The sequence below is a fragment of the Cololabis saira genome, chromosome 18 (assembly GCF_033807715.1).
Source record: "Cololabis saira isolate AMF1-May2022 chromosome 18, fColSai1.1, whole genome shotgun sequence".
Taxonomy (NCBI): domain Eukaryota; kingdom Metazoa; phylum Chordata; class Actinopteri; order Beloniformes; family Belonidae; genus Cololabis; species Cololabis saira.
The window spans coordinates 39,447,473-39,474,781 of record NC_084604.1 but is presented as its reverse complement, the minus strand read 5'-3'; the positions used below and the strand labels follow the sequence as shown (position 1 = coordinate 39,474,781).

Sequence of the window (27,309 nt, the reverse complement as noted above, 5' to 3'; positions counted from 1 at the left end):
ATTAAATTAAACCTTTTTCGGGTCGTGAGTAGGATAAACACGGGACAACTTCTGCGTGAGTTTGCGTGTACTTCAATGTCCACTCAACAGTGTAGGATTTCAGAACATCAACACAGCACCTAGTGCCGTACTGTGGCGTATCACTCCGCCCAATCTAAAACAGACTAATCACTACAGATAAACTGACTAGTGTCCTTATAGTCCCTGATTTACATCAGAATATAAAGAATATATTTATAAAATAATGAACCCTGAATTACCAAAATAACCTTCTTAACTAAAATAAATCTCCTCTTACACTTATAAGGTGAGCATGAATCAATATTTTTTATGATGTAAAATTGTATGTATTTATTTACTTGTATTTATTTATTTAATTTTAGTTGTTAAATTTCTGGAAAAGAAAAAAAGTAAAATCATACATGAGAGAAACTATTCAGTTTGTGGCAAAATATTTGTACTTGTATGAAACTGAAGATCATAATGTTTGTGGAAAATGGTTGGCCTGGGTTTCTCTTTAAAACTTAAACAGTTATAAAGCATTACAAACTGAAACAATAGGTCAAACGCACAGCATTGTTTTGTATTATGTGTCTTTCAAATAAAAGAACATTTTTTCCAATCATATATTCCTCTATCAAGGTTGTTAAAAAATACTGCTATAATATCGTATCGTATTGTTATCGTGACCTCAATATCGTGTATCGTACCGTATCGTGAGATTAGTGTATCGTTACACCCCTAATATATATATATATATATATATATATATATATATATATGCACCTCACCCCTCACCCCATAACACCCCCTTCCTCAACTAGGCAGACAGATAACTCCTTCCACACACTGCAGTGAATAATGATGGCTTTATTGTGTACAGCATATGAATTGGGTAAAACTGAAATAAAAAGAATACAACAATGAACACTTATTGGATAAACCCCATCGATCAACATATTTCACGGTACCTTAAAGGTATAAAGCACGTGAGGCTACAGATATAAAGCTTCAATATAGCTGACAGAGCACTACAAATTATTTTAGTTGACTGAACTACAACTGATAAACAGCATGAAACAAAATACAAGCTCAGATGAAAACAAATGTAACTTCAATATAATATATGTATCTTAAAACTGTACTTACAGACAATTCCCTCATTCTCCAAAAAAGGATGGATGTGATCCGCTGCCTGCTCAGCTCTACAATCGGTCACAGTCAAAAAAAGAAAAACCAAGAAGGCGGCCTACATGGTACAAAACAGAACATGAGGCTCATAAATGAGACAAGTGGCCCCTAGTGGCTAAATATTTACTAAAATTGTTCCAACTAGATCAGAACACGCGTCGCTCTGCAAGAGGATGCTCCTAATCTTTGTGACATTACGGAGATGGAAAAATGCTATTTTACAAACATGATTAATATATGCATGAGACTATCAGGAATGAAGAGAGATGATCCCAGTTTAGGAGATTTAATACATCGTTAGCATGCTAGCGGGTCAAACATCCATCAGGCGCCTCGATGCAGGAGTGACACCGAGGAAAAGCGGAAAAGAGGAAAAGAGTATTTTTGAAGATCACAAAATGATCTGTATCCAGGCTAACGCTAATGTTTCCATCACACATAGCTGATTTATTGATCTGTGGATCGGACAGAAGCATACATGTCTCCAACGTTTTCATAGATCACCACATCATCATCATCTTCATCCTTGTTCACCTGTGGAAACATACAATGTTCTTGTAATTCATGTTTTTACCACCAGAGGCAGATTAAGATCATATTTACATGATAATGGACCGTTCTTAATGGTTCTTGTGAAATTGATCTGCAATTATACAATTAATCTACAATCATAACTCTTTTAGCATCAATATCTGAATAAAAACCAGAAGAATCATTCCTTAATAACATTTACGAAAGTGAGCAGCTATAAATGTAATGTAATGTCTTGTTAGTCAACTAAGACAACAATAATGATTGACTCTCTGGTATTTTATGTTTATTAACAGAAAATCAGAATAATCAGCAGCAAATGTTGATAGAAATGAACAAACAGGAAACAGGAAACGATTGATGAACCTGGATATTCCATATATATTCATATTTTAAAGGTAGATATATATAAAATATTAAATATTAGTGAAGATACTCACATACTGCTGCATTGGCAACCGAACATCTGGAACAAAGAATGTTAAATTCTTGGAGTTAGTTGACAAGATTACACATTTATTATCTTTATCCAGTCATTATTATTATTAATAATAAGACTTCTAATTAACTTTCACAAACAATCACGTCTTTAACTGTCCGGATTTGACATTTTCCTTTTTTATTTAGTTCTGTCTTGACCTTCCTGTTTCCATCTGTCCTGATCGTCTGCATCTGTGTCTCGTTAACCCTTGTGTAGATCTGGTCTTGTCTTTCCTCTGCTCCCTGCTGTTCCGGACTGTTTCTACCTCCATGTTTCCACAGTCAGGTTTTTTTGTAATTTTTGGATTCTTGTTAATGTTTTGTGTTTTGTATGCTGCTCTCCTGCATCTGGGTCCTCACTACCACCTTCCTGACAGAACGGAGCAGCCAGCATGGACCCAGCGGGAGAAAGTTTTGCCTTCTGGCAATTCGTGTACCGGGAGGCAGAACTTTGGATTGCTGGTTGGCAGGAGGTGGAGGAAGAGGAATCCCCTTCTGGGGAACACACCGGGCTGGAGGGGGAACCAGATGTTCTCAGCTCCGGGGGAGATGATGACGACAACGGCAGCCTGTTCTGGTGGTGGTCCCGGACGCATCAGTTCCTGTTCCTGCGGTGTTCCCAGTTGCATCACTTCCTGTTCCGGCGGTGGTCCCGGACGAATCAGTTCCTGTTCCGGCGGTGATCCTGGACGCATCACTTCCTGTTCCGTAGGTGGTCCCGGACGCATCAGTTCCTGTTCCTGTTCCGGGGGTGTTCCCGGACGCATCAGTTCCTGTTTTGGCGATGGTCCCGGACGCATCAGTTCCTGTTCTGGCGGTGGTCCCGGACGCATCAGTTCCTGTTCTGGCGGTGGTCCTGGACGCATCAGTTGCTTTTCCGGCGGTGTTCCCGGACGCATCAGTTCCTGTTCCGGCGGTAGGCCCGGATGAATCAGTTCCTGTTCCTGCTCGGGCGGTGGTCCCGGATGCATCAGTTCCTGTTTCGGCGATGGTCCCGGACGCATCAGTTCCTGTTCTTGCAGTGGTCCCGGACGCATCAGTAACCTGTTCCGGCGGTGTTCCCGGAGGCATCAGTTCCTGTTGCTGTTCCAATGATGGTCCCGGATGCACTTCGGCCAACTCCCAGGCCTCTGCCGAGGACCCGGCATCCCCCTCAGCCGGCCCCTCGGGTTCTTTGTCCCCCCAAACCGGCCCCTTGGACTCTATATCCCTCCAAGCTAAGTTCCACTCCACAGCCCAAGCCAAAGTCCCGGGGACGGCCTCCCGAACTGTTTCGCCGGTCGGCCCGGCATAGAGGACTGCCTCCTGAACTTTGACTGTGTGTTGACCTGGTTTTTCGTATCCTGCTCTCCTGCATCTGGGTCCTCACTACAACCTTCTTGACATTAACTGCTTCATTCCAGTTTGATAAAATGCTGTTTGTTGATTTTGTTTCAGAGTTCAACTCAATCTAACTTCAGAAAACTAAATAACAGCCTGACAGGCAGGTCAAACACACCTGTTTGATTTCTGGGATTGTTCCTTTTAACTTTCATCCTGTAAATGATGAGAAACGTAGCGATGCTGACCAGAACCACCATGAGTCCCCCGACCGCCCATCCAATAATCAATCCCGTATCATCTGGAATCAAAAGATTCAACAAAATGGTCAGAAAGTCAATATCAACTCTTTTTTTTTTTTTTTTTAAATGTTATTTTGGGCTCTAGTGGCCCTTTATTGGAGATGCAGACTGGAAAGGGGTAGAGAGAGAGATGGGGAAGACACGCAGCAAAGGTGCGCGGGCTGGATTCGAACCCGCTACCGCTGCAGGAGGAGGACTGTAGCCTCAGTATATGGCCCGCTGCTTAACCCACTGCGCCACCAAGCGGCCCTCAATATCAACTCTTTAACTGATTAAAAGTGTAAAGTCTGAATGATGACATCCATTTTTCATTATCTTCCTGATGTCAGGGTCTTACCTGTAAAGTCCAGCGTGTATTCAGCATCTATCTTCACTCTGTCTCCTTCAACAACCTGGCAGGTGAATCGTCTCTTGGAGCGTCTCTGATGTTTCACCATCAAATCAGAAACACAGTTGTTCTGTCCTCCAGACACAAACCCATCACCTTTACCAAGCAGCACACTTCCTGTCTCATCCACCCAGATGATGCTGTTCTGTTTACAGGGACCGAAGTAACGGTCTCTCACCAGAGAACAGCGTAATGTCACGTTTCCATCCCTTCCTGGATCCACATCTGGTGGAGATGTAGAGACTGGAAGGAGACAAAACACTGTAATTTCACTCAAAAAACATCTTTCTATGTGCGGAACTATTCTTCATCTTACCGTTTCAGCTTTGCTGAGTTATGTAAGGGATAATGCCTGACGAGGTGTACATTATCAGAAATATATGGAGGACGGGGGGGTGTGAACCGTCGGCGGTTTGCCTCTGTGAAGTCCATATATTTCTGTTAATATCCACCTGGAAGGGCATTATCCCGCTTATACCACGGTCACTTACCAAAAAACAAAAATATTAAGAGGGTCTGACTAATACCTGGAACAGTCACTACCGTCCCATAAGAACCTGGTAGTTTTACCACCTGAGGGTCTGACTAATACCTGGAACAATCACTACTGTCCCATAAGCTCCTTAATGGACACAGTGTTGATTCTCCAGTAACTAGGACGGACCTGAGATACGACTTAGCAACGGAAGATATTCTAGTCCGCTAAGCTCCGCTCAGCTATGCTACAGTAACAAACAGGACATAGATTTGTTTCACAGAATCAAAGTCCACAGATAGTTTCCTAAATTGTTTTATCAAGCTACAAATATTATCAATCACTGTTTTTTTCCTCCGTCCCGTTCAACGGCAGGATCCAAAGAGGGAAACCCTTCCTGGGACGGACAAACCCAGCAAGGGTTGGGTGTTTTTGGTTGCACTGTTTCCCACACAGTCCAAATACTCACTTGTTAAAACACTGAGATACACAATGGTGTTGTACTTGTCCCTCAGCCGGCTCTCGTAGAGACCAGCGTCTCCAGCGGTGATGTTGGCGATGATCAGGGAGCAGTTCCTGTCCATCCTGCCAGCTCCAGGCCACGTCTTCTCAGCTCCTCCAGAACCAAACTCCTCATGAGACGCTGAACTTGTGTGTCTGCTGTAAATCCACTCAACATCGGAGCAGTTGGAAGCCGATAAGTCAACGTTATTCTGCAAAGCTACGTCATCTCCAGCCCTGTGGTAGAGAATGATTGTTCTCACGCCGGTTCCTGCTGCAGAGAAAAACACAACGTCTTTAACTCAACACACCAAATAAGAGATTTTACGCAGATATTTAGGTTTCTCAACTCAGAAAAGCAACATTGGACTTTAACAAGCCCAACTCCCAACACTTATTTCCTTTTCATTAACTCCACTCCACTCCTAGTTTGCCACTCCTGTAAATTTGCCTATCCAAGTTATACCCAAAGTTAATTGAAAGTTGTTCTTGAACCGTTTGAAGTACATGGATGGTTTTGGTCTCTTTTGAAAGGTAACTCTCTGAAGTTTTTCCCCCAACTGTAAGAATCAATGTAACGGCTACTAGCATTGAGTCATATAAGTTTGAACACAGTGAAATAGAAGGTTTTTATGTCCGCCGGAATGTTTTTTTTTAACCAGATGTCTGCAGATGAATCTGTGACTTATTAGCTGGAAAAGACAATGGTCCTACAGCCTGAAGCCTTATCTAGTGCAAGTTCAAGTTTGATAACAATACCACAAAAAATGTGTATTTTACACATGTTTCTGTAAGATTATGTCTAGACCTTTCCAAAAATGGCCATTTGGAGACGCCAAAAAGACACTTGGATAACCAAGTAAAATACCTGGATAAAAGGGCAGAACTCTTTCAACGTACAGTCAGAGTTTTGGCCTCTAATGAAAGTTGACGGTTAGAGGTATCCTATCATGTATCCAGATTCACTATCAATATTGATGATATATATATATATATATATATATATACAGTATATATATAAATAGATAAATACATATAAAAGAGTCAAAACACGGACGAACGTTTCATTTGCTGCAGTGATTCACTGCTTTGCATTGACTTCCCAGCTGTGGGTTTTATTCCCACCCCCTGAAGCACATCGTTGTGTTCAGCATTTCATTGGCTATACAATGTGCCAGTCATCAGGGCAATTGCTCCAATTGGCTAATTTTTTTTCTTGACAAAAGGGGGACATGCACTTAATTTGCATAAAGGCGCTCATTCGCTATGTAGGCTGTGGAGGGGACAGGGAAGCTCCTATTGGTCGGATGAGGTGTCAATCAAAAGGACAGGGAAGCTCCCGTATGTTCGAATCAGCTGTCAATCAAAAGGACAGGGAAGTTCGTGTATGGTCGAATGAGGTTTCAATCAAAAGGGGGGGGGGGGGGGGGGGGGTGCAGCCTCCATTTTGAGACTGAGAACTCTGGTCTGGAGACGTGCACAGCGGAGGTTACAGCACTTACTGTTTGTGGTGTTGATTTTTACAAGCTGCTATGATTATATCCTGAAATGGTTTTTATATTGTTATATAATTATATTTCTGGAATCACAAGAATCTTAGCTTTCCAAAGATATGTCGCGTGAGTACCTCACATAACATATGAGCCGTGTAAATGACCTAGTTTTTAAAATTATAGACTGATTATGAACTGATTATGGACTGTCAGAGCAGCAACGGGTTTCCAGTTCACCTAGTTTCCTTGTCTTCATGATTTCAGGGTCTTACCTGTAAAGTCCAGCGTGTATTCAGCATCTATCTCCACTCTGTCTCCTTCAACAACCTGGCAGGTGAATCTTCTCTTGGAGCGTCTCTGTTTCACCATAAGATCAGAAACACAGTTGTTCTGTCCTCCAGACACAAACCCATCACCTTCACCAAGCAGCACACTTCCTGTCTCATCCACCCAGACGATGCTGTTCTGCTCACAGGAACCCAAAACACTGTGTCTCACCAGAGAACAGCGTAATGTCACATCTCCATACCTTCCTGGATCCACATCTGGTGGAGATGGAGAGACTGGAAAGAGACAAAACACTGTTATTTTAGCCACTTGACTATGAGAAACTTCTCAGATGGAACCATCAAATATTTCAACGTGTAAATAAACGTCAGGTGTTTGTGGTCCAGTTCCTCTGAGAGGATCCATCATGTTGAGGACGATCCCAAACACACCAGACGTTCATGTCGCTGACAAATCCACACAAGCTTTTAACAGCGTTTCACTCAGAGTGGATGAGGAGGATTCAAACTGACAGTCTGGATGTTATTAAGTCAAAACACTCACCTGTTAAAACATTCAGGAACACACGTTGTGTGTGGGAGGAACCAACAGTTTTTCTAATCCAACAGTTGTATTGACCAGCATCTTCAGCAGTGATGTTGTTGATGATCAGAGAGCAGTCACTTCTCAAACTGATCCTGTCAGCTCCAGGTGACGTCTTCACAATCTCTCCATCATTAACATTGTAGTGTGATTTTATATGTTGAATGTTGACGTAAACCCAGTCAAGTGTAGGACAGTGGCCGGAAGAAGAATGAACGTTAGACGGTAAAACGGCGTCATCTCCAGCTCTGTGATGGAGAACGATTTCCTCATTGATTCCTGCTGCAGAGAAAAACACTCAGAAAAGTTAGAAAAGTCAATTTTACTGATCCAGTTTTACTGAGTGATTGTCTGATGGAAAATCAAATATTTAAACGTGTAAATAAACGTCAGGTGTTTGTGGTCCAGTTCCTCTGAGAGGATCCATCATGTTGAGGACGATCCCAAACACACCAGACGTTCATGTCACTGACAAATCCACACAAGCTTTTAACAGCGTTTCACTCAGAGTTGATGAGGAGGATTCAAACTGACAGTCTGGATGTTATTAAGTCAAAACACTCACCTGTTACAACATTCACACACGTATACATCGAACAGTATTCATCTCCAATCCTACACCTGTAACAATCATCATCTTCAGCAGTGATGTCGTTGATGATCAGAGAGCAGTTACTGCTCAAACTCATCCTGTCAGCTCCAGGTGACGTCTTCACAGTACTTCCATAAAGAAACGTGACATGTCTGTTTGCCTTTAGATCTTTGTAATGAATCCATTCAACATCAGAACATTGGTTGGATGATGAACCAATGTTAGACGCTAAAATGACGTAACCTCCAGGTCTTGTAAGCCAATACTGTACACCACAGATTCCTGTTGCAGAGAAAAAGTTTTACACGTCACACATCAACCTGACTCAAGAAACATATTTAACCTACATATTTAGGTTTGTCAGCACAGAGAAGAAATTTCAACACACATAATCTCTGGTGAATCATTCAGAGTTATATAACGTCGTCTTTAAGTGGTCTGATTGTAACAGAGGTGAGTTTTATTAAAGAAAACACATTTAGTGAAACAGCAACGTTCAATGGTACACGACAACTTCAGAGTGGTTTTTACAGTCTTTTTAAATCATATTAAACCCTAAAACATGAGTCAGAGTTGATCTTTACCTTCAAAGTGAAGCAGTAAAGTGATGAAGAGCTGCAGTCGTGGTGTCATTCTGTCTCTGCTGGATGAAATGATGCTTCTCTCTGCTGCAGCTCTGTACGTGATGGTGGAACTTCCTGTTTCTTAAGGTGGAACTTCCTGTTTCTGGGTAAAGTAACACCTCTGACCCTGATGTATCTTTGTTTCCTGAAATATATGACAAGTCAAAGTTACAGGAAACAACCCTGAATTGTTTAAAAGTGAACATGCAAATGTGTTTCTGTTGAAGATTTACTTTTTTACACTTCAGTTGACCCTTAAGGATTTGAGTCTGTCTGTTCTCACACTTCGGTAAATCCTCTGGACACACAACCAGCAAGAGTTCAAATTCAAAGTTTAGATATTTTGTTCGTTTTCGATTATTTCCAACATGTATAAAAAACAAGAAAAAAGACAAGAAAACAAATCCAGGTTACATTCCACCACACAAAGAAAACCAACATCAAATCACATATTTCAGTTACATGTTCCACAGTTGAATTCCACAAACTGATACACAAAAACGTATATTTGTTGTATGCACAACAATCTTTCATTTCCCATCAAATCCAGTCGTGGTGTCGATCCGTCTCTGGTCAGTGATATAAATACTTTTTCTCTTCTGCAGGTCTGTAGGCCCATGTGATGATGCTACTTCGTGTTTTGTGCATGAACGTGTTCATTGAACACGTTCATTTCTGTGAGAAAGTTGAACTGAACGTGACATATTTGCAGATAAAGAACTTGAACTTGTTCAGATCTGCAGATAACGAACTGGAACTTGAACTGTTCAGATTATGAGTTTCAGCTTCACTGTTTAGGTCCAATTATTACGGAATAATCCTCCTTCTCATTTCACCAGCGGGCGGCACGCACATTTAAAATACTCGACGAGACCACGTCTTCACACTACATTACCCACAATGCAGTGCACACACTAGCATAACAACGGGCACCATCTCCATGGCAACGGCAGCCCTGTTCAGGAACCAGTGTTGTACCAGTTCAGTACCAGTGCAATACCAGTTCAATACCAGTTTAATACAAGCAGAGTACCAGTGCAATACCAGTTTAATACAAGTACAGTACCAGGGCAGCACCAGTGCTGTACAGGTGCAATACCAGTTAAGTACCAGTGAAAAGCCAGTTCATTACCAATGCAATGCCAGTGCAGTACCAAACCAAATCAAATCAAACTTTATTTATAAAGCACCTTTCATGCATGGAATGCAGCACAAAGTGCTTTACATAAAACAAATACAAACATAGAACGTGTTAATGCCCTGCCCCCCTCCCCGCACACACACACACACACACACACACACACACACACACACACACACACACACACACACACACACACACACACACACACACACACACAGACACAAACAGACACACACACAGACACACACAGACACACACAGACACACACAGACACACACAGACACACACACAGACACACAGGCCCCGTTTACACATAGCCGGGCATCTGCAAAACCGAAGATATTTTCCTACGTTTGGACCTGTCATCTACATGAAAAAGCAAATAAACAAAGGTTTAAAAAAACTCCGGGCAAAGTGAAGATTTTTGTGCGGGCGTTGTTTACTTATTTTATTTTACACGCCCAACTACTGCTCCAAAAGCACAGGCGACGGACAAGATTGCGTGTAAACTTACACGGAACAAAAACGGAGGTGTTTTCATGCGTTTTTTTGCCGTTCGTTTACACAAAAACGAAGCTCAAAGCCCCCAAAAACGATCATTTCTGAAAACTCCGGCCAAAGTGGAGATTTTCAAAAACTCCGTTTTCACGTTTGCTTGTAAATGGAGGAAAACGGAGATTTAGGCTCAGAACGTCACATTATGAGACAGAAATGTCACTGCGTCATGTGTGCGGCCTGTGTTTACAATTTGTTTGGCCACTGTCAATATTTTCCTGTATTTTACCTGTTTTATATTCTAAAGTCACACTTAAAAGTAACTCCACTTCTCTGTTACTCCAAACGAAAGACTCTCGTTCCGTCTTGGAAGTAACTGGCAGTCCGCTGATTTATGGTTCTGCGTTACACCAACGCAGAGCCTACGGCGTAGGGTACGCGGCGACGCGCACCCTACGTAGGCTACGCCGTCGATTTAACGCGGAACCATATTATTCAGGCTTCACACGTGTCATTTGTTGATGTTTTTTTGCTGGATGCCGATTGGCTAGCATTTACTTTATTTCTCTCGTTACACTGCCCCCTGCAGGTTTGGATGGTCATAGCACCTTAACAGCGTTTTCATGCGGGTTCGTGTAAACGAGGATATTTTTGAAAACGTAGAGGGGGAAATATCCGTTTTTGTAAATACCCGGCTATGTGTGAACGGGACCACAGACAGACACACACACAGAAAGACACACAGACACATACGCAGACACACACAGACACACACCGATACACACAGACACACACACACACACACACACACACACACACACACACACACACACAGACAGACACATGGACACACACACAGACACATACAGACACACACCGAGACACACACACACAGACATACACACAGACACACACACAAACACACACACAAACACACACACACACACACACACACACACAGACACACACACACACACACACACACACACACACACACACACACACGGACACAAACACAAACACACACACACACACACACACACACACACAGACACAAACACACACACACACACACACACACACACACACACAGACACACGGACACACGGACACACACACACACACACACACACACACACACACACACACACACAGACACACGGTGTAGACAGGGCAGTTCAATACCAGTTTAAAATCAGTGGGCGTAATGTCAGGGTTTGACATTTTCCTGTTTTATTTTGAAGCCCGTGTCCTTGTATTTAAGTTCCATCTTGACCTTCCTGTTTCCATCTGCCCTGATTGTCATCACCTGTGTCTCGTTATCCCTTGTGTATATCTGGTCTTGTCTTTCCTCTGCTCCCTGCTGGTCCTACTTTTTCCTCCCTCTGTGTTTTTCCTGAGACCAGTTTTGTCGTTTTTGATCCCTGTGTAAATCTCTAGTTTTTTGTATCCTCTTAGGCAGTGCTTTTTGTTACTTTTAAAATAAATCCTGCTTTTTGTGAACTCCTGCCTCCTGCTCTCTCCTACATCTGGGTCCAAACACCAGCCATATCACAACACATTTGATAGAATCATTTTCATTTTTCATCAGTATATGTCCGTGTATCAGGGGAGACACAATCCGGTCTGTTGCACTATTTGGACGCCCTCAGGGTTTTTGCTGAATCAGGGAATGTCAAACCTGCAGGACAGCAGCTCTGCAGGACCCGGACCGAGGTCCACCGTCATATTTGCAAGTGTTCACCCTTAAAACATACTTAACATGACACAGCTTATTTTAATTGAATGTTATATTTGGTTTCATGGAAACATGAAAAGAGGAAGCAAACCTTCCTCTTCTGCCTCGACTTTGAACCGTTTTCTCAGAAACAGAAGACTAAAAGAAGAACTTTTGTTTTTGGTAAAATACTGAAATCAGTCAAATCTCCTTTTATAAAAAGATGAATATGTAAAGTTATTTCTTCTGACTTCTTTTCTTGCTTACACTTCAATGAAAATCAAAAATATTGGATTGTATAATACAGCCTGTTTGTGCAGAGACATGTAGGAGAATAACCAGCTTTGTTTTTGTTCACGGACTGAAATCAGTGAGCTGAGGGTTTAATTCAATTCAATTTGATTTTATATAGTGTCTAATACAACAAAAGTTGTCTCTAGGCGCTTTCCTGAGAAACCTGGCAGACACACACACACACACACACACACACACACACACACACACACACACACACACACACACACACACAGCAGACACACACACAGCAGACACACACACACCAGAAACACACACACACATACACACACACACACACACACACACACACACATAGCAGACACACACACACACACACACACACACACACACACACACACAGCAGACACACACAAAGCAGACACACACACAGCAGACATACACACAGCAGACACACACACACACACACACACACACACACACACACACACACACACACACATACAGCAGACACACACAAAGCCTACACAGAAAACAAATGATCACAATCAACTTCTCTGAAATCCAATGTCGAGTTTGGAACGTTTAGTGAGCCTAAATAATCTGACAGCCAGCTGCTGATTTCGTTTTATCAAGCAAGATGGATGATGGAAATAATGCAGCATTCAAATCAATCAGATATATATAAAGATATAACGGTTAATTATGACACGATGACGTCACGCAGCCCCCGACTTTGTTGACGTCTACAAGCGGGTGATTGAAGTAATTGAATGAATGGACGAATATTCACCTGTTCACCACGGCGGCTGCAAGGAGAGGGGGGGCGGAGGGAGAGTGTTATTTTTTGTTAACCGCTTGAAATATCTACAAACTGAGAGTTAATATATTGCCTTGCTTTTGACTGTTTGTTCGGCGTTGGAGGAAAATAAATACGGACACAGTTGGAAACACAGAAATGGCGTGTGGTTTGATAAGAGATGAGATAATCCTTTATTTCTCCCTCAATGGGGAAACTCACATGTCAATGGGGAAACTCACATGTTAGCAGCAGTAACTTAACAAACACATATGCAGGGAAGGGCGTAAAACAGTAAAAAGTAAAAAATATATATCATTACAAGATATAGACAGTATATGTACATAGCGATGGAAATAAAAGTAGTGCGAAGGAAAAAAAACAGTGCAAAAAAGCAGGTAGAGTGAGTGTGAGACAGACAGACAGACAGATATTGCACATATGGTTATTGCACATCTTGTTATTGAACATGTTATTTATTGTCTGTTAGCTACTGAGATCAGCCTGGTTATAAAGTCTGATGGCAGCGGGGAGGAAGGACCTTTGATGCCTCTCAGTGACGCATCGGGGGTAACGAAGCCGGTCGTGGATGGAGCTGTCCAGGGTTATTGTAGTTATTTATGTGTCCACTAGAGGGCAAATAAATGCATTTCAATGTAATAGCATATATGTCCACTAGAGGACAAATAAATGCATTTAAATGTAGTAACTTATATGTCCACTAGAGGGCAAAAAATGCATTTTAATGCAGTAATTTATGTGTTCACTAGAGGGCAAAAAATGCATTTTAATGCAGTAATTTATGTGTTCACTAGAGGGCAAATAAGTCATTTTAATGTATTTATTTAAATGTCCACTAGAGGGCAAATCAATGCATATCAATGCAGTAATTGAAATGTCCACTAAATAAGTCATTTTAATGCAGTAACTTATGTGTCCACTAGAGGGCAAATAAATTAATTTAATACAGTAACTTATATGTCCACTAGAGGGCAAATAAGTATTTTTAATGTGTCCACTAGAGGGCAAATACGTCATTTTAATGTAGTAATTTAAATGTCCACTAAAGGGCAAATAAATGCATTTTAATGCAGTAATTTATGTGTCCACTAGAGGGCAAATAAGTAATTTTGATGCAGTAATGTATTTGTCCACTAGAGGGCAATTATAAAAAGTTTAATGCAGTTATATATGTGTCCACTAAATAAGTCATTTTATTGTAGTTATTTAAATGTCCACTAGAGGGAAAATGAATGCATTTTAATGCAGTTATTTATGTGTTCACTAGAGGGCAAATAAATTAATTTAAATGTAGGAACATATATGTCCACTAGAAGACAAATGAATACATTTAATGCAGTAATTTGTGTGTCCACTAGAGGGCAAATAAAATATTTTAATGCAGTATTTTATGTTTCCACTAGAGGGCGAATACATTATTTTAATGTAGTAACGTATATGTCCACTAGAGGGCAAATACGTCATTTTAATGCAGTAATCTATATGTGCCCACTAGAGGGCAAATAAGTAATTTTAGTAACGTATAATTAAGTAACGTATATGTCCACTAGAGGGCAATTAAATAAAGTTTAATGCAGTAACTTATGTGTCCACTAGAGGCCAAATAAGTCATTTTGATGCAGTAATGTATTTGTCCACTAGAGGGCAATTATAAAAAGTTTAATGCAGTTATATATGTGTCCCCTAAATAAGTCATTTTAATGTAGTTATTTAAATGTCCACTAGAGGGAAAATAAGTGCATTTTAATGCAGTTATTTAGGTGTCCACTAGAGAGCAAATAAGTTAATTTAATGCAGTTATATATATGTCCACTAGTGCGCAAATAAATTACTTTAATTCAGTAATTTATGTGTTCACTAGAGGGCAAATAAGTCATTTTAATGTAGTTATTAAAATTTTCACTAGAGGGCAAATCAATGCAGTAATTTATGTGTCCACTAGAGGGCAAATACATGGATTTAAATGCAGTAATTTAAATGTCCAATAGAGGGCAAATAAGTCATTTTAATGCAGTAATGTATGTGTCCACTAGAGGGCAAATAAATTAATTTCAATTTAGGAACATATATGTCCACTAGAGGACAAATAAATACATTTAATGCAGTAATGTATGTATCCACTAGAGGGCAAATAAAAGATTTTAATGCAGTAATTTACATTTCCACTAGAGGGCAAATACATGATTTTAATGCAGTAATTTATGTTTCCACTAGAGGGCAAATAAATTATTTTAATGCAGTAACTTATACGTCCACTAGAGGGCAAATACGTCATTTTAATGCAGAAGTCATAGGTCCACTAGAGCCGTGATTCCCAATCCCCGGTCCCCGGACCGGTACCGGGCCGTAGAGCCGTTACTACTGGGCCGTGAAATGGCTTGTGTTCCGATCATAATTAGGGCTGCAACGATTCGTCGACGTTGTCGACAAAAAACGATAATCAAAATTATCTGCAATTGTCACCAGACGTTCTTTTCCAATGGAGTGAGGCATCTCACTTCACTTCACCTCATACAATCTCTGCCGACAGCCGCGCAGCACAACAGCTCAGCGCAGCTTTTTTTTTTTTTTTTTGCATCTCAACGCAGCTGCGGGTAACAAAACTTCAAAAGTTTGGGAGCATTTTAGCCTGTATACGGCGAATAAAAAGAAAACTCGCAAGGTTTGCAAAGCAGACATTGCTTATCATGGGAGCATGTTTGTAATGCACGAGCATTTGAAGAGAAAAAGCACCTCGCTCGGACAGTTGAACGAAATGGACTTGTCTTGGTAAGATATTAAGCGTATTTTGGCTTTAAAAGAGAGCTTTAACGTTATGCCTGACTGTGCCTGACAAAAGTATTTTAAATTAAATGCATGCAGACCGATGAAGAGCCACCATGGACCCCTCTCTGCAAAAGAAGCAGACGTGTTCCTGCAACAGGAGACTGCCCTCACTGAGTCAATAGATGCTGATCTGTGATACGAGCAGCTCTCCATTGTTGATGGTGACGAGTTTCAACAAATGATACACCAGTTCAACCCAGAGTACGTCCTGCCATCCAGAACCCATTTACCCACTTGATGGAGAAAAAATTTAAATGATTTAAATGCAGTAATTTAAATGTCCAATAGAGGGCAAATAAGTCATTTTAATGCAGTAATTTGTGTCCACTAGAGGGCAAATAAATTAATTTAAATTTAGGAACATATATGTCCACTAGAGGACAAATAAATACATTAAATGCATTAATGTATGTGTCCACAAGAGGGCAAATTAGTAATTTTAATGCAGTAATTTATGTGTCCACTAGAGGGCAATTAAGTAATTTTCATGCAGTAATTTATGTCTCCACTAGAGGGCAAATAAGTGATTTTAATGTAGTAATTCATGTGTCCACTAGAGGGTAAATAAGTAATTTTAATGCAGTAATTTATTTGTCCACTAGAGGGCAATTAAGTAATTTTAATGCAGTAATTTATGTCTCCACTAGAGGGCAAATAAGTGATTTTAATGTAGTTATTTATATGTCCACTAGAGGGCAAGTAAGTCATTTTAATGCAGTTATATATATAATAATATAACTGCATATATATATATATATATATATATATATATATATATATATATATATATATATATATATATATATATATATATATATATATATATATATATATTTATATATATATATATATATATATATATATATATATATATATGTCCACTAGAGGGCAAATAAAGGCATTTTAATGCAGTAACTTATATGTCCACTAAAGTGCAAATAAGTAATTTTTTTTGTTCTGCCTTGGTGATCCCGCTCTGCAGCGTTTTTGGTTTTGTTTTGTTCAATAAATCCTGCCTTTTTGCCAAATCCTGCCTCCTGCTCTCCTGCATTTAGGTTCTCAACAACCACATCGTGACATCCTGCCTATTCCTGGATTCTGCCAGTTCCTGGACCCTGCCTGTTCCTGGACCCTGCCTGTTCCTGGACCCTGCCTATTCCTGGATTCTGCCAGTTCCTGGACCCTGCCTGTTCCTGGACCCTGCCTGTTCCTGGACCCTGGCTGTTCCTGGACCCTGCCTATTCCTGGATCCTGCCTGTTTCCGGACCCTGTCTGTTCCTGGATCCTGCCTCGTCTCCTGCTCTTCGTTGCCTGACCTTGTCTTCTGAACCTGACACCGGTTGCTGCCTGATCCTTGTCTTGCATTCCTGCCTGCCCTTCGTCCCCGTTGAGGGTAATAAAGCAAACCAGACAAACTACCACTGTGTGCTCCGTGTTCTGCATTTGGGTCCAAAACCTCACCCCATAAGACCCCCTTCCTCAACTAGGCAGACGGATAACTCCTTCCACACACTGTAGCGAATAATGATGGCTTTATTATGTACAGCATATGAATTGGGTAAAACTGAAATAAAAAGAACACAACAATGAACACTTATTGGATAAACCCCAGCGATCGACTTATTTCACGGTACCTTAAAGGTATAAAGCACGTGAGGCTACAAATATAAAGCTGCAATATAGCTGACAGAGCACTACAAATGATTTTAGTTGACTGAACTACAACTGATAAACAGCATGAAACAAAATACAAGCTCAGATTAAAACAAATGTAACTTCAATATAATATATGTATCTTAAAACCGTACTTACAGACAATGCTTTCATTAACTGATTCTCCAAAAAAGGATGGAGATCAAGAAGATGTTCTTAATCTTTGTGACATTACGGAGATGGAAAAATGCTATTTTACAAACGTGATTAATATATGCATGAAACTAACAGGAATAAAGACGTGAGAGATGATCCCAGTTTAGGAGATTTAATACATCGTTAGCATGCTGGCGGCTCAAACATCCATCAGGCTCCTCGATGCAGGAGTGACGCCGAGGAAAAGCTGCAGAGGATTTTTGAAGATCACAAAATTAAGACTAAACACTAGGATTGTCATAAACAGAGCTGAGCTTTCAGAGACCAAACATCCGTCTGCTACTCTGTAGCTAGGCTGACGCTAATGTTTCCATCACACACAGCTGATTTATTGATCTGTGGATCAGACAGAAGCAGGCAGGTGTTCATCGTTTTCAAAGATCACCACATCTTCATAATCTTCATGCCTGTTCACCTGTGGAAACATACAATGTTCTTGTAATTCATGTTTTCACCACCAAAGGGAGATCAAGATCATATTTACATGATAATGGACCGTTCTTAATCAGGGTGCTTGCGCAAGTCTTGAAAGTCTTAATAAGTATGGAATTTTGAAACACTGTTTTCCAGACCTTGAAAAGTCTTGAATTTTGTGTGAAAGTCTTAATAAAGTATGGGGAAAAAAATGTACGGTAGAATTTTACAGTAATATGCTCAAAGGCATTGTGAAATTAACAAAATAGAAAGGTAGGCTATAAAACGTATAATTTTACTAACTAGTCACGTACTGTCTTCGCTTAATGGAATGATATCCAATCAACGCTTGCTGAGCCTACTCTGGAACTTTACTCTGGAACATTTGTGATGTCACTGCTGAGGTCGATTGACACAGCTAGCCTAGTGGTCAACAGAAATGGGTTGTTGCGTCTTTTCCAATTTATGTACGTAATTATTAAGTACGTAAAGTTAAGGTCTTGGGAAAAAAAATATTGGTTTTAAAAAGGTCTGGGAAAAGTCTGGAATTTTAATTTGGAAAAAGAGCAAGCACCCTGTTAATGGTTCCTGTGAAATTGATCTGCAATTATACAATTAATCTACAATTATAAACTATTTTATATCAATATCTGAACGAAAACCAGAAAAATCATCCGTTAACATTTATGAAAGTTAGCAGCTATAAATGCTATTTAACGTCTTGTTAATCAACTAAGACAACAATAATAGAATAGAAGAATAGAATAGAAAGCCTTTATTATCATTATACTGGTACAATGAAATTAGCCAGCAGCTCCGTAAAAGTGCACACATGCAAATACAAGTACTGTATACAACAAAATGAAAAAAAGGAAACATATATATATATATATATATATATATATATATATATATATATACACACTATAAAAAAGAGTGAATGGGAGGATAAAAATGTACATGAATGGGTGGAGGAATATTGCACTTGAAAGGATGGAAGAGTATTGCACATAGATAGGTAAGGAATATTGGAACATTATGGATAAAAAATAGAAAATATTGCACAGTATGAGGTAGTTTATTGGTTTAGAAAGTTCACAGCTTTGGGGAAGAAGCTAACCCTGAGTCTGTTTGTTCGGGTTCGTATGGACCTGAAGCGTCTGCCAGAGGAAGAAGAAGTGGAAACCGGGGTGGTTGTTGTTTTTTAAAATGTTCCTTGCCCTGTTGAGGCAGCGGGAGCTGTAGATGTCAGACAGGGAGGGCAGAGGGCAGCCCATGATCTTCCGTGCTGTGTTTGCCACCCTCTGCAGCCTATTCCTGTCTGCTTCCGTGCAGCTGGAGTGCCAGTGCCACACTGTCACGGCGTGGGTCAGCAGGCTCTCAAGGGTGGAACGGTAGAAGGCCACCAGCAGCTGTGTATTTAGGTTCTCCTTCCTCAGCACCCTCAGGAAGTGCAGCCGCTGCTGAGCCTTCTTGACCAGTGCAGTGGTGTTGAGAGACCAGGAGAGGTCTGCAGTGATGTGGACGCCGAGGAACTTGAAGGACTGCACTTGCTCCACACATTCACCGTTGATGTCCAGAGGGGCGGGGGCGGCTCTGTTCCGCCTGAAATCCAGGAATAGTTCCTTGGTTTTGGTGATGTGCAGTGCCAGGTTGTTCAGTGCGCACCACTCGCCAAGTTTAAGGACCTCATCTCTGTAGGCCGCCTCGTTTGCCCCTGTGATCAGCCCCACCACCATTGTGTCATCAGCAAACTTGACAATGACGTTCTCTGGGTGGGCGAGGCTGCAGTCCGATGTGTAGAGCGAGTACAATAGTGGGCAGCACACAGCCCTGAGGAGAGCCAGCGCTGAGAGAGGGAGTACAGTAGTGGGCCCAGCACACAGCCCTGAGGAGAGCCAGTGCTGAGAGTGCGGGGGGAGGAGAGGTGAGGACCGAGCTTCACGCGTTGGGGTCGGTTCACCAAAAAGTCTTTAATCCAGGAGCAGGTGGGTGGTGGGATCCCCAGGGTGGATAGCTTGAGGATTAGAATGTCCAGTATTATTGTGTTAAAGGCTGAGCTGGAGTCGACGAAGAGCATCCTCACGTAGCTCTCTTGTTTCTCCAGGTGACTCAGCGCGGAGTGGAGTGCGACGGTTATGGCGTCTTCCGTTGATCTGTTTGCCCTCTACGCAAAGTCGTGTGAGTCCAGGGTGGGGGGGAGACAGGCTTTGATGTGCTTTAAGACCAGTTTCTCAAAGCACTTGGTGATGACTGGGGTGAGTACTACAGGGCGGTAGTCGTTGAGAGTTGCAGTGGGTGATTTTTTTGGGGATCGGGATGATTGTAGCTGATTTCAGGCAGGGTGGGATAACAGCTTGGGCCAGAGACAGGTTGAAAATTGTCGTGAAGACCTGAGAGAGCTGGTTGGCACAAGCCCTGAGCACCTTCCCAGGTACCCCATCTGGACCTGCAGCTTTCCTGGTGTTCACTGCACGGAGCACCCGTTTCACATCCTGCTCCTCAAGAGTGAGTGGGGGGTGCTGGTGGCTGGTGGGGGCTGTAGTGGTGGTTGTGGTTGTGGTGATGTGGTTGAGAGCTGTGTTTGGGACTCAAAGCGGGCAAAGAAGCTGTTCAGCTCCTCTGCCAAGGCCGCATCTGAGTCCCCGGGTGACACAGCACAGCCTTTGTAGTTGGTGATGGTCTGAATGCCCTGCCATACCTGCCGGGGGCTGTTAAGGTGGTCCTCTAACTTCCTCTTATAGTCCGCTTTGGCAGCCTTGATGCCTCTCCTCAGGTCAGCGCGAGCGGCGTTGTACAAGGCTCTGTCACCTGACCTGAAGGCTGAGTCACGGGCTCGGAGGAGCCTGCGGACCTGGCACGTCATCCAAGGCTTCTGATTTGGGAATACACGGATGCACTTTTTAACCGTGACATTCCCAATGCAGTAATTTATGTAGGAAAGCACTGTGTCTGTGAATGTTGCCAGGTCCTCTTGGTAAAAAGCATCCCACTGCATTTGTTCAAAACGGTACGGCTCTGTATGCATGCTTTATGTTGGAATAAACATGATCCAGAGTGTTTTCCCCTCTTGTTAGGCATTTTACATGCTGGTAAAATTAAAACAGTCTTTAAATTTTCTTTATTAAAGTCCCCTGCGATTATGTGGGCGCCATGTGGGTGTGCGCGCTGGTGTTTATTGATGAGGCTAAGCAGCAGAGACAGACCCATGCATACGTTAGCGTCCGGTGGTATGTATATCGCAGTGATGACAACAACAGCCAGCTCTCTCGGTAGAAAAAAGGGTCTGCATCTCACCGCCATGAACTGCAGGTCCAGAGAACCGTGGCTGTCCAGTATAGTGCTGTTATTACACCAACCTTCATGAACGTAGATGCAGAGCCCCCCTCTCCTGGTCTTCCCAGAGTCACTGTTCCTGTCCCCTCTGTGTAGCGTGCCGCCGGTTAGCTGTACCGCGGTGTCGGGGATTTGTGCGTGGAGCCAAGTCTCTGTGATGATGAGCACACAGCATTCACGATCATAGCGATTTCCAGCCAGCTGTAGTTGCAAATCGTCCGTTTTGTGTACCATGGATCTGGCGTTTGTGAGATAGAGGCTCGGCAGCGGAGGTTTTTGTGGCTGGTTCCTTAGCTTAGCCAGTAGCCCGGCCCGGCAGCTCCGCTTCTGCTTCCTCTCGCGCCGCCGTCTGCGTCGCCTGCCAGATCCGACAACAATCCACGGAGATCCCGCTGGTCTGGCTATCTCGTCCAGAATGTTGTGAGTGCATTTAAAGTCACTGGAGATGGTCGATTTCTGTCGGAACCCGATGTCAAGTCCAAGTCCAGTCGACTGTAGTATGCAGAAGTATAAGAAAAGAAAAGTGCAACACACAAAAAGTATTAAAAAAAACACAAATAGGGAGAGCTGTGAGCCGCTGCATCTGCACGCGCCGCCATCTTAGAATGTATTGAGAAAGGTAATGATTTACTCTCCGGTATTTAGGTTTATTAACAGAAAATCAAGAATAATCAGCAGCAAATGTTGATAGAAATGAACAAACAGGAAATGATTAATGTACCTGGATATTTCATACATATTTATATTTTAAAGCTAGATATATAAAATATTAAATATTAGTGAAGATACTCACATACTGCTGCATTGGCAACTGAGCATCTGGAACAAAGAATGTTAAATTCTTAGAGTTAGTTGACAAGATTACACATTTATTATCTTTATCCTGTCATTATTATTAATAATAATATAACTTCTGATTAACTTTCACAAACAATCACATCTTTAACTGTCCGGATTTGACATGTTCCTGTTTTATTTTGAAGCCCGTGTCTTTGTGTTTGAGTTCTGTCTTGACCTTCCTGTTTCCATCTGCCCTGATCGTCTGCATCTGTGTCTCGTTAACTCTTTTGTATATCTGGTCTTGTCTTTCCTCTGCTCCCTGCTGGTCCGGACTGTTTCTACCTCCATGTTTCCACAGTCAGTTTTTTTGTAATTTTTGGATTCTTGTTCATGTTTTGGGTTTTGTATCCTGCTCTCCTACATCTGGGTCCTCACTACAACCTTCCTGACAAAACGGAGCAGCCAGCATGGACCCAGCAGGAGAAAGTTTTGCCTTCTGGCAATACGTGTACCGGGAGGCAGAACGCACTAGTTTCTGTTCCGGCGGTGGTCCCTGATGCATCAGTTCCTGTTTCGGCGGTGGTCCCGGACGCACCAGTTTCTGTTCCTGTTCCAGTGGTGGTCCCGGAGGCATCAGTTTCTGTTCCGGCGGTGGTCCCAGACGCACCAGTTCCTGTTCCGGCGGTGGTCCCGGACGCACCAGTTCCTGTTCCGGCGGTGGTCCCGGAAGCACCAGTTCCTGTTCCGGCGGTGGTCCCAGACGCACCAGCTCCTGTTCCGGCGGTGGTCCCGGACACATCAGTTCCTGTTCCGGCGGTGGTCCCGGACACATCAGTTCCTGTTCCAGTGGTGGTCCTGGATGCACTTCCGCCGACGCCCAGGCCTCTGCCGAGGACCCGGCATCCCCCTCAGCCGGCTCCTCGGACTCTTTGTCCCCCCAAACCAGCCACTTGGACTCTTTGTCCCCCACAAACCAGCCACTTGGACTCTTTGTCCCCCCAAACCAGCCACTTGGACTCTTTGTCCCCTGAAACAGGCCCCTCGGACTCTTTGTCCCTCCAAGCCAAGTTCCACACCACAGCCCAAGCCAAGGTCCCGAGGACGGCCTCCCGAACTGTCTTGCCGGTCGGCCCGGCCCGGAGGATGTCCTCCCGAACTTGGACAATATGTTGGCCTGGGTTTTGTATCCTGCTCTCCTGCATCTGGGTCCTCACTACAACCTTTCTGACATTAACTGCTTTATTCCAGTTTGATAAAATGCTGTTTGTTGATTTTGTTTCAGAGTTCAACTCAATCTAACTTCAGAAACTAAATAACAACCTGACAGGCAGGTCAAACACACCTGTTTGATTTCTGGGATTGTTCCTTTTAACTTTGATCCTGTAAATGGTAAACATAACGATGCTGACCAGAACCACCATCAGTCCCCCGACCACCCATCCAATAATCAATCCGGTTTCATCTGGAATCAAAGGATTCAACAAAATGGTCAGAAAGTCAATGTTAACACTTTAACTGATTAAAAGTGTAAAGTCTGAATGATGACATCCAGTTTTTATTATCTCCATGATTTCAGGGACTTACCTGTAAAGTCCAGCATGTATTCAGCATCTATCTCCACTCTGTCTCCTTCAACAACCTGGCAGGTGAATCTTCTATTGGAGCGTCTCTGATGTTTCACCATCAGATCAGAAACACAGTTGTTCTGTCCTCCAGACACAAACCCATCACCTTCACCAAGCAGCACACTTCCTGTCTCATCTACCCAGATGATGCTGTTCTGCTCACAGGGACCGAAGTAACGGTCTCTCACCAGAGAACAGCGTAATGTCACATCTCCATCCCTTCCTGGATCCACATCTGGTGGAGATGGAGAGACTGGAAGGAGACAAAACACTGTAGTTTCTCTCAAAAACCTTCTTTCTAACATGTGATGAACTATTCTTCATCTTACCGTTTCAGCTTTGCTGAGTTATTTAAGGGATAATGCCTGACGAGGTGTACATTATCAGAAACATGTGGAGGACGCGGGGGCGTGAACCTTCGATGGTTTGCCTCCGCGAAGTCCATATATTTCTGTTAATGTCCACCTGGAAGGGCATTATCCCGCTTATACAACGGTCACTTACCAAAAAACATAAATATTAAATCAGTTATTTATGCATTAATGTGTTTTCAGGGTAAATCATTAGTTTTATAACAAGCCACAGCTGAGCGGCTGAGCGACTATTTAATCTCTCGTCTGCAGCCGTTGGAACCTGGTAGTTTTGACCACTTTAGGGTCTGACTAATACCTGGAACAATCACTACCGTCCCATAAGAACCTGGTAGTTTTTATTTATTTATCCTTTATTTATCCAGGAGAGTCCCATTGAGATACAATATCTGTTCTGCCAGGGAGTCCTGGTCAAGATTGCAGCAGAAAAAGTAATTCAGTTTCATATAAAAGAAAATACATACAAGAACAAGTATCTTAAAAAAAAAACATATTAAAACAAGAAACAAACAACCATAAAGACTTTTAACACCTGAGGGTCTGACTAATACCTGGAACAATCACTACCGTCCCTAAAGAACCTGGTAGTTTTTAACACCTGAGGGTCTGACTAATACCTGGAACAATCACTACTGTCCCTTCTTCTTCCAGCTCTTGGTGAAGGCGGACGCTTTTCTGCTCCTCTCCCTCCCTATCTGCCCTGCTACTGCTTTTTTCCTGTCTTGTCTTCAGAGCCTCTTGTGGCAGGGTGGAGGAGCAGCCACTCAGGTTGATTGGGAACACATGTCCCCTATCAACCTCTCCACCCTGCCTGCCTTCTTTAGGCGTGGCTGCACAGCAGCAATAGGCTGTTGACTGAAGCCGAAAGCACGTGTGTGGGTGAATTGAGAATAAAGGTGATCGTGCACTGAAACTCTGTGTCCTCTCTGTCCTGTCGGTTGGGCCCCCGTAGCACTCGCCGTGCTACACTGGCGCCCAACGTGGGGCCCGACAGGATGGAGGAGGGGGGCACGGAGCGGGCCCTGGAAGCGCTGGCCCATGCCCTGGCGGACCTAGCAGCCGTGCTTCAGGGCCAGGGTGAGCAGCAGCTCGCGGCACTGGAAGTGCTGGTGGCACCGCAGCCGGCAGGCCAGGAGGCGGAGGCTGCGGGACCCGCGGAGCGACCCACCCTGGCAAGAGGAGCTGGTGGCGCTGCAGCCGACAGGCCGTGAGGCAAAGGTTGCGGGCCGCCAAGCGACAGCTCCCGAGGCGGCGGGGCCCGCGGAGCGACCCACCCCGGCGCCACGCCTGAGGTTCGGCGTGGCAGCGTGGGAGGAGCTGGTTGCGCTGCAGCCGACAGGCCATGAGGCAAAGGCTGCAGGCCACTAGGCGACGGCTCCTGAGGCGGCCCCAGCGACGGAGGGGCCCGCAGCGTGAGCCAGCCCAGCGTCACGCCTGAGGTCCGTCGCGGAGACGGGGACGGACCAGCGGCCAGAGCAGTGCTGCGTTGGGGAGGAGGCGGTCCTGGAGGCGCCAGCTCCGGAGGCGGACCAGTGCCCGAAGCAGTGCTGCGTCACGGAGGAGGCGGTCCTGGAGGCACCAGCTCCGGAGGTGGACCAGCGACCGGAGCGGTGCTGCGTCAGGGAGGGAGTGGTCCTGGACGTACCCCGGCCACGGCCGCGGATGCCGTCTGGCCCGAGGCCACCCTGGGCCCAGTCCCGAGAGCAGCTGTCTCGTTGGCCAGCCCATCACTGAGGGCGACCTCCCGACCGTTCCCGCTGGTCGGCCCGATGCAGAGGGTGACCTCCCGACCGGGGGCGGGAGCCGGCCGAACCGGGAAGGCCCGGAGGCGCAGACTGCGGTTCCGGGCTTCCTCTCCCACTCCGAGGGGGGTGGGGGGGGGAATTGGCTCAGCCGGATGGACCCCGGCCTGAGGTTGGCGATGGGGGTGTGTGGCAGGGTGGAGGAGCAGCCACTCAGGTTGATTGGGAACACCTGTCCCCTATCAACCTTTCCACCTTGCCTGCCTTCATAAGGCATGGCTGCACAGCAGCAAGAGGCTGTTGACTGAAGCCGAAAGCATGTGTGTGGGTGAATTGAGAATAAAGGTGTTCATGCACTGAAACTCCGTGTCCTCTCTGTCCTGTCGGTCGAGCCCCCGTAGCACTCGCCGTACTACACCTCTCTTTTTCACTCCTCCGAAATTCTACAATCATGGAATTGATTAACTGGTCTCTCAGCACAATTGACCACATTTTTGCGACGAGAAGTCATGGGGTAAGGGAGCCCTCCTGCCCCGACGGGACATTTTTTGCCGGATACACAATGGACTCCTATAAACATTGGAAACCGTTGTGTTTGGCAATCACGTCTGTCGAGGATGTTGAAGATGCCTTCATAATTGGTTTATGATAGCAGGATTTCTTCTGATTGGAGGGGGATTCCTAGTCTATCGACAAACGCGTAAGTCGTCGACACCTGTTCTGGCCCTTTCCGAGCTGCCGGACGGGGCTGAGGGGATAAGCTCTGCGACTAACACTCAGACTTTAACGTTGGGAGAGCAAAACCGCAAGCTGGATGCGATTCTTGAAAAGAATCGCAGGCTAGCGGCGGTCTTTGAGCTCATTGGCAATATGGATAAGACCTTGGAGAAGTTGGAAGCTCGGCTTGGCGGGAATTGATCACAATTTGTCTGTTTGGAGTCGCCATTGAGGAACCAGATAGATAGATAGATAGATAGATAGACTTTATTAATAGACTCAGGGTCCATTTAAAAAAGACAAACACACATACAAATTTTAAAAAAGACAATCATGCCAGTGTTTCCACATTGCCAGAGACTTAAGGCAGACGGAAAATTACTGGAATCTGCCTGTCTTTTCAATACAATTGTTGATTCTATAATCTGACCT

The 27,309-nt window shown here is 43.7% G+C and overlaps 2 protein-coding genes across 2 annotated transcripts; both read right to left on the bottom strand.

The window, feature by feature from the left end:
• Positions 1 to 873: 873 nt before the first annotated feature.
• Positions 874 to 5,422, bottom strand: LOC133418457 (uncharacterized). The gene is made up of 5 exons (XM_061707148.1): positions 5,157 to 5,422; positions 4,162 to 4,455; positions 3,701 to 3,823; positions 2,163 to 2,188; positions 874 to 1,725 (listed from the first exon to the last, which is right to left on the bottom strand). Exons 1-5 carry the CDS (start codon positions 5,269 to 5,271, stop codon positions 1,639 to 1,641), a joined length of 645 nt encoding a protein of 214 aa, XP_061563132.1. The 5' UTR covers positions 5,272 to 5,422; the 3' UTR covers positions 874 to 1,638.
• A 1,559-nt stretch (positions 5,423 to 6,981) lies between these two features.
• Positions 6,982 to 8,778, bottom strand: LOC133418584 (uncharacterized; the record flags this gene model as incomplete). The annotated part of the gene is made up of 4 exons (XM_061707352.1): positions 8,728 to 8,778; positions 8,117 to 8,425; positions 7,513 to 7,833; positions 6,982 to 7,244 (listed from the first exon to the last, which is right to left on the bottom strand). Coding segments are annotated over exons 1-4 (942 nt in total), but the record flags the coding sequence as incomplete, so codon positions are not given.
• Between the last annotated feature and the right edge of the window lie 18,531 nt (positions 8,779 to 27,309).

Bases quoted from the DNA above. Each gene is read 5' to 3' on its own strand.
- LOC133418457 (XM_061707148.1), bottom strand. From the start codon at position 5,271: ATGGACAGGAACTGCTCCCTGATCATCGCCAACATCACCGCTGGAGAC. The intron at 3,824-4,161 runs GTAAGACCCTGA...TTTTGATTCCAG, and splicing joins ATACACGCTGGACTTTACAG to ATGATACGGGATTGATTATT. The intron at 2,189-3,700 runs GTGTGTTTGACC...TCTTTGTTCCAG, and splicing joins CAATCCCAGAAATCAAACAG to ATGTTCGGTTGCCAATGCAG.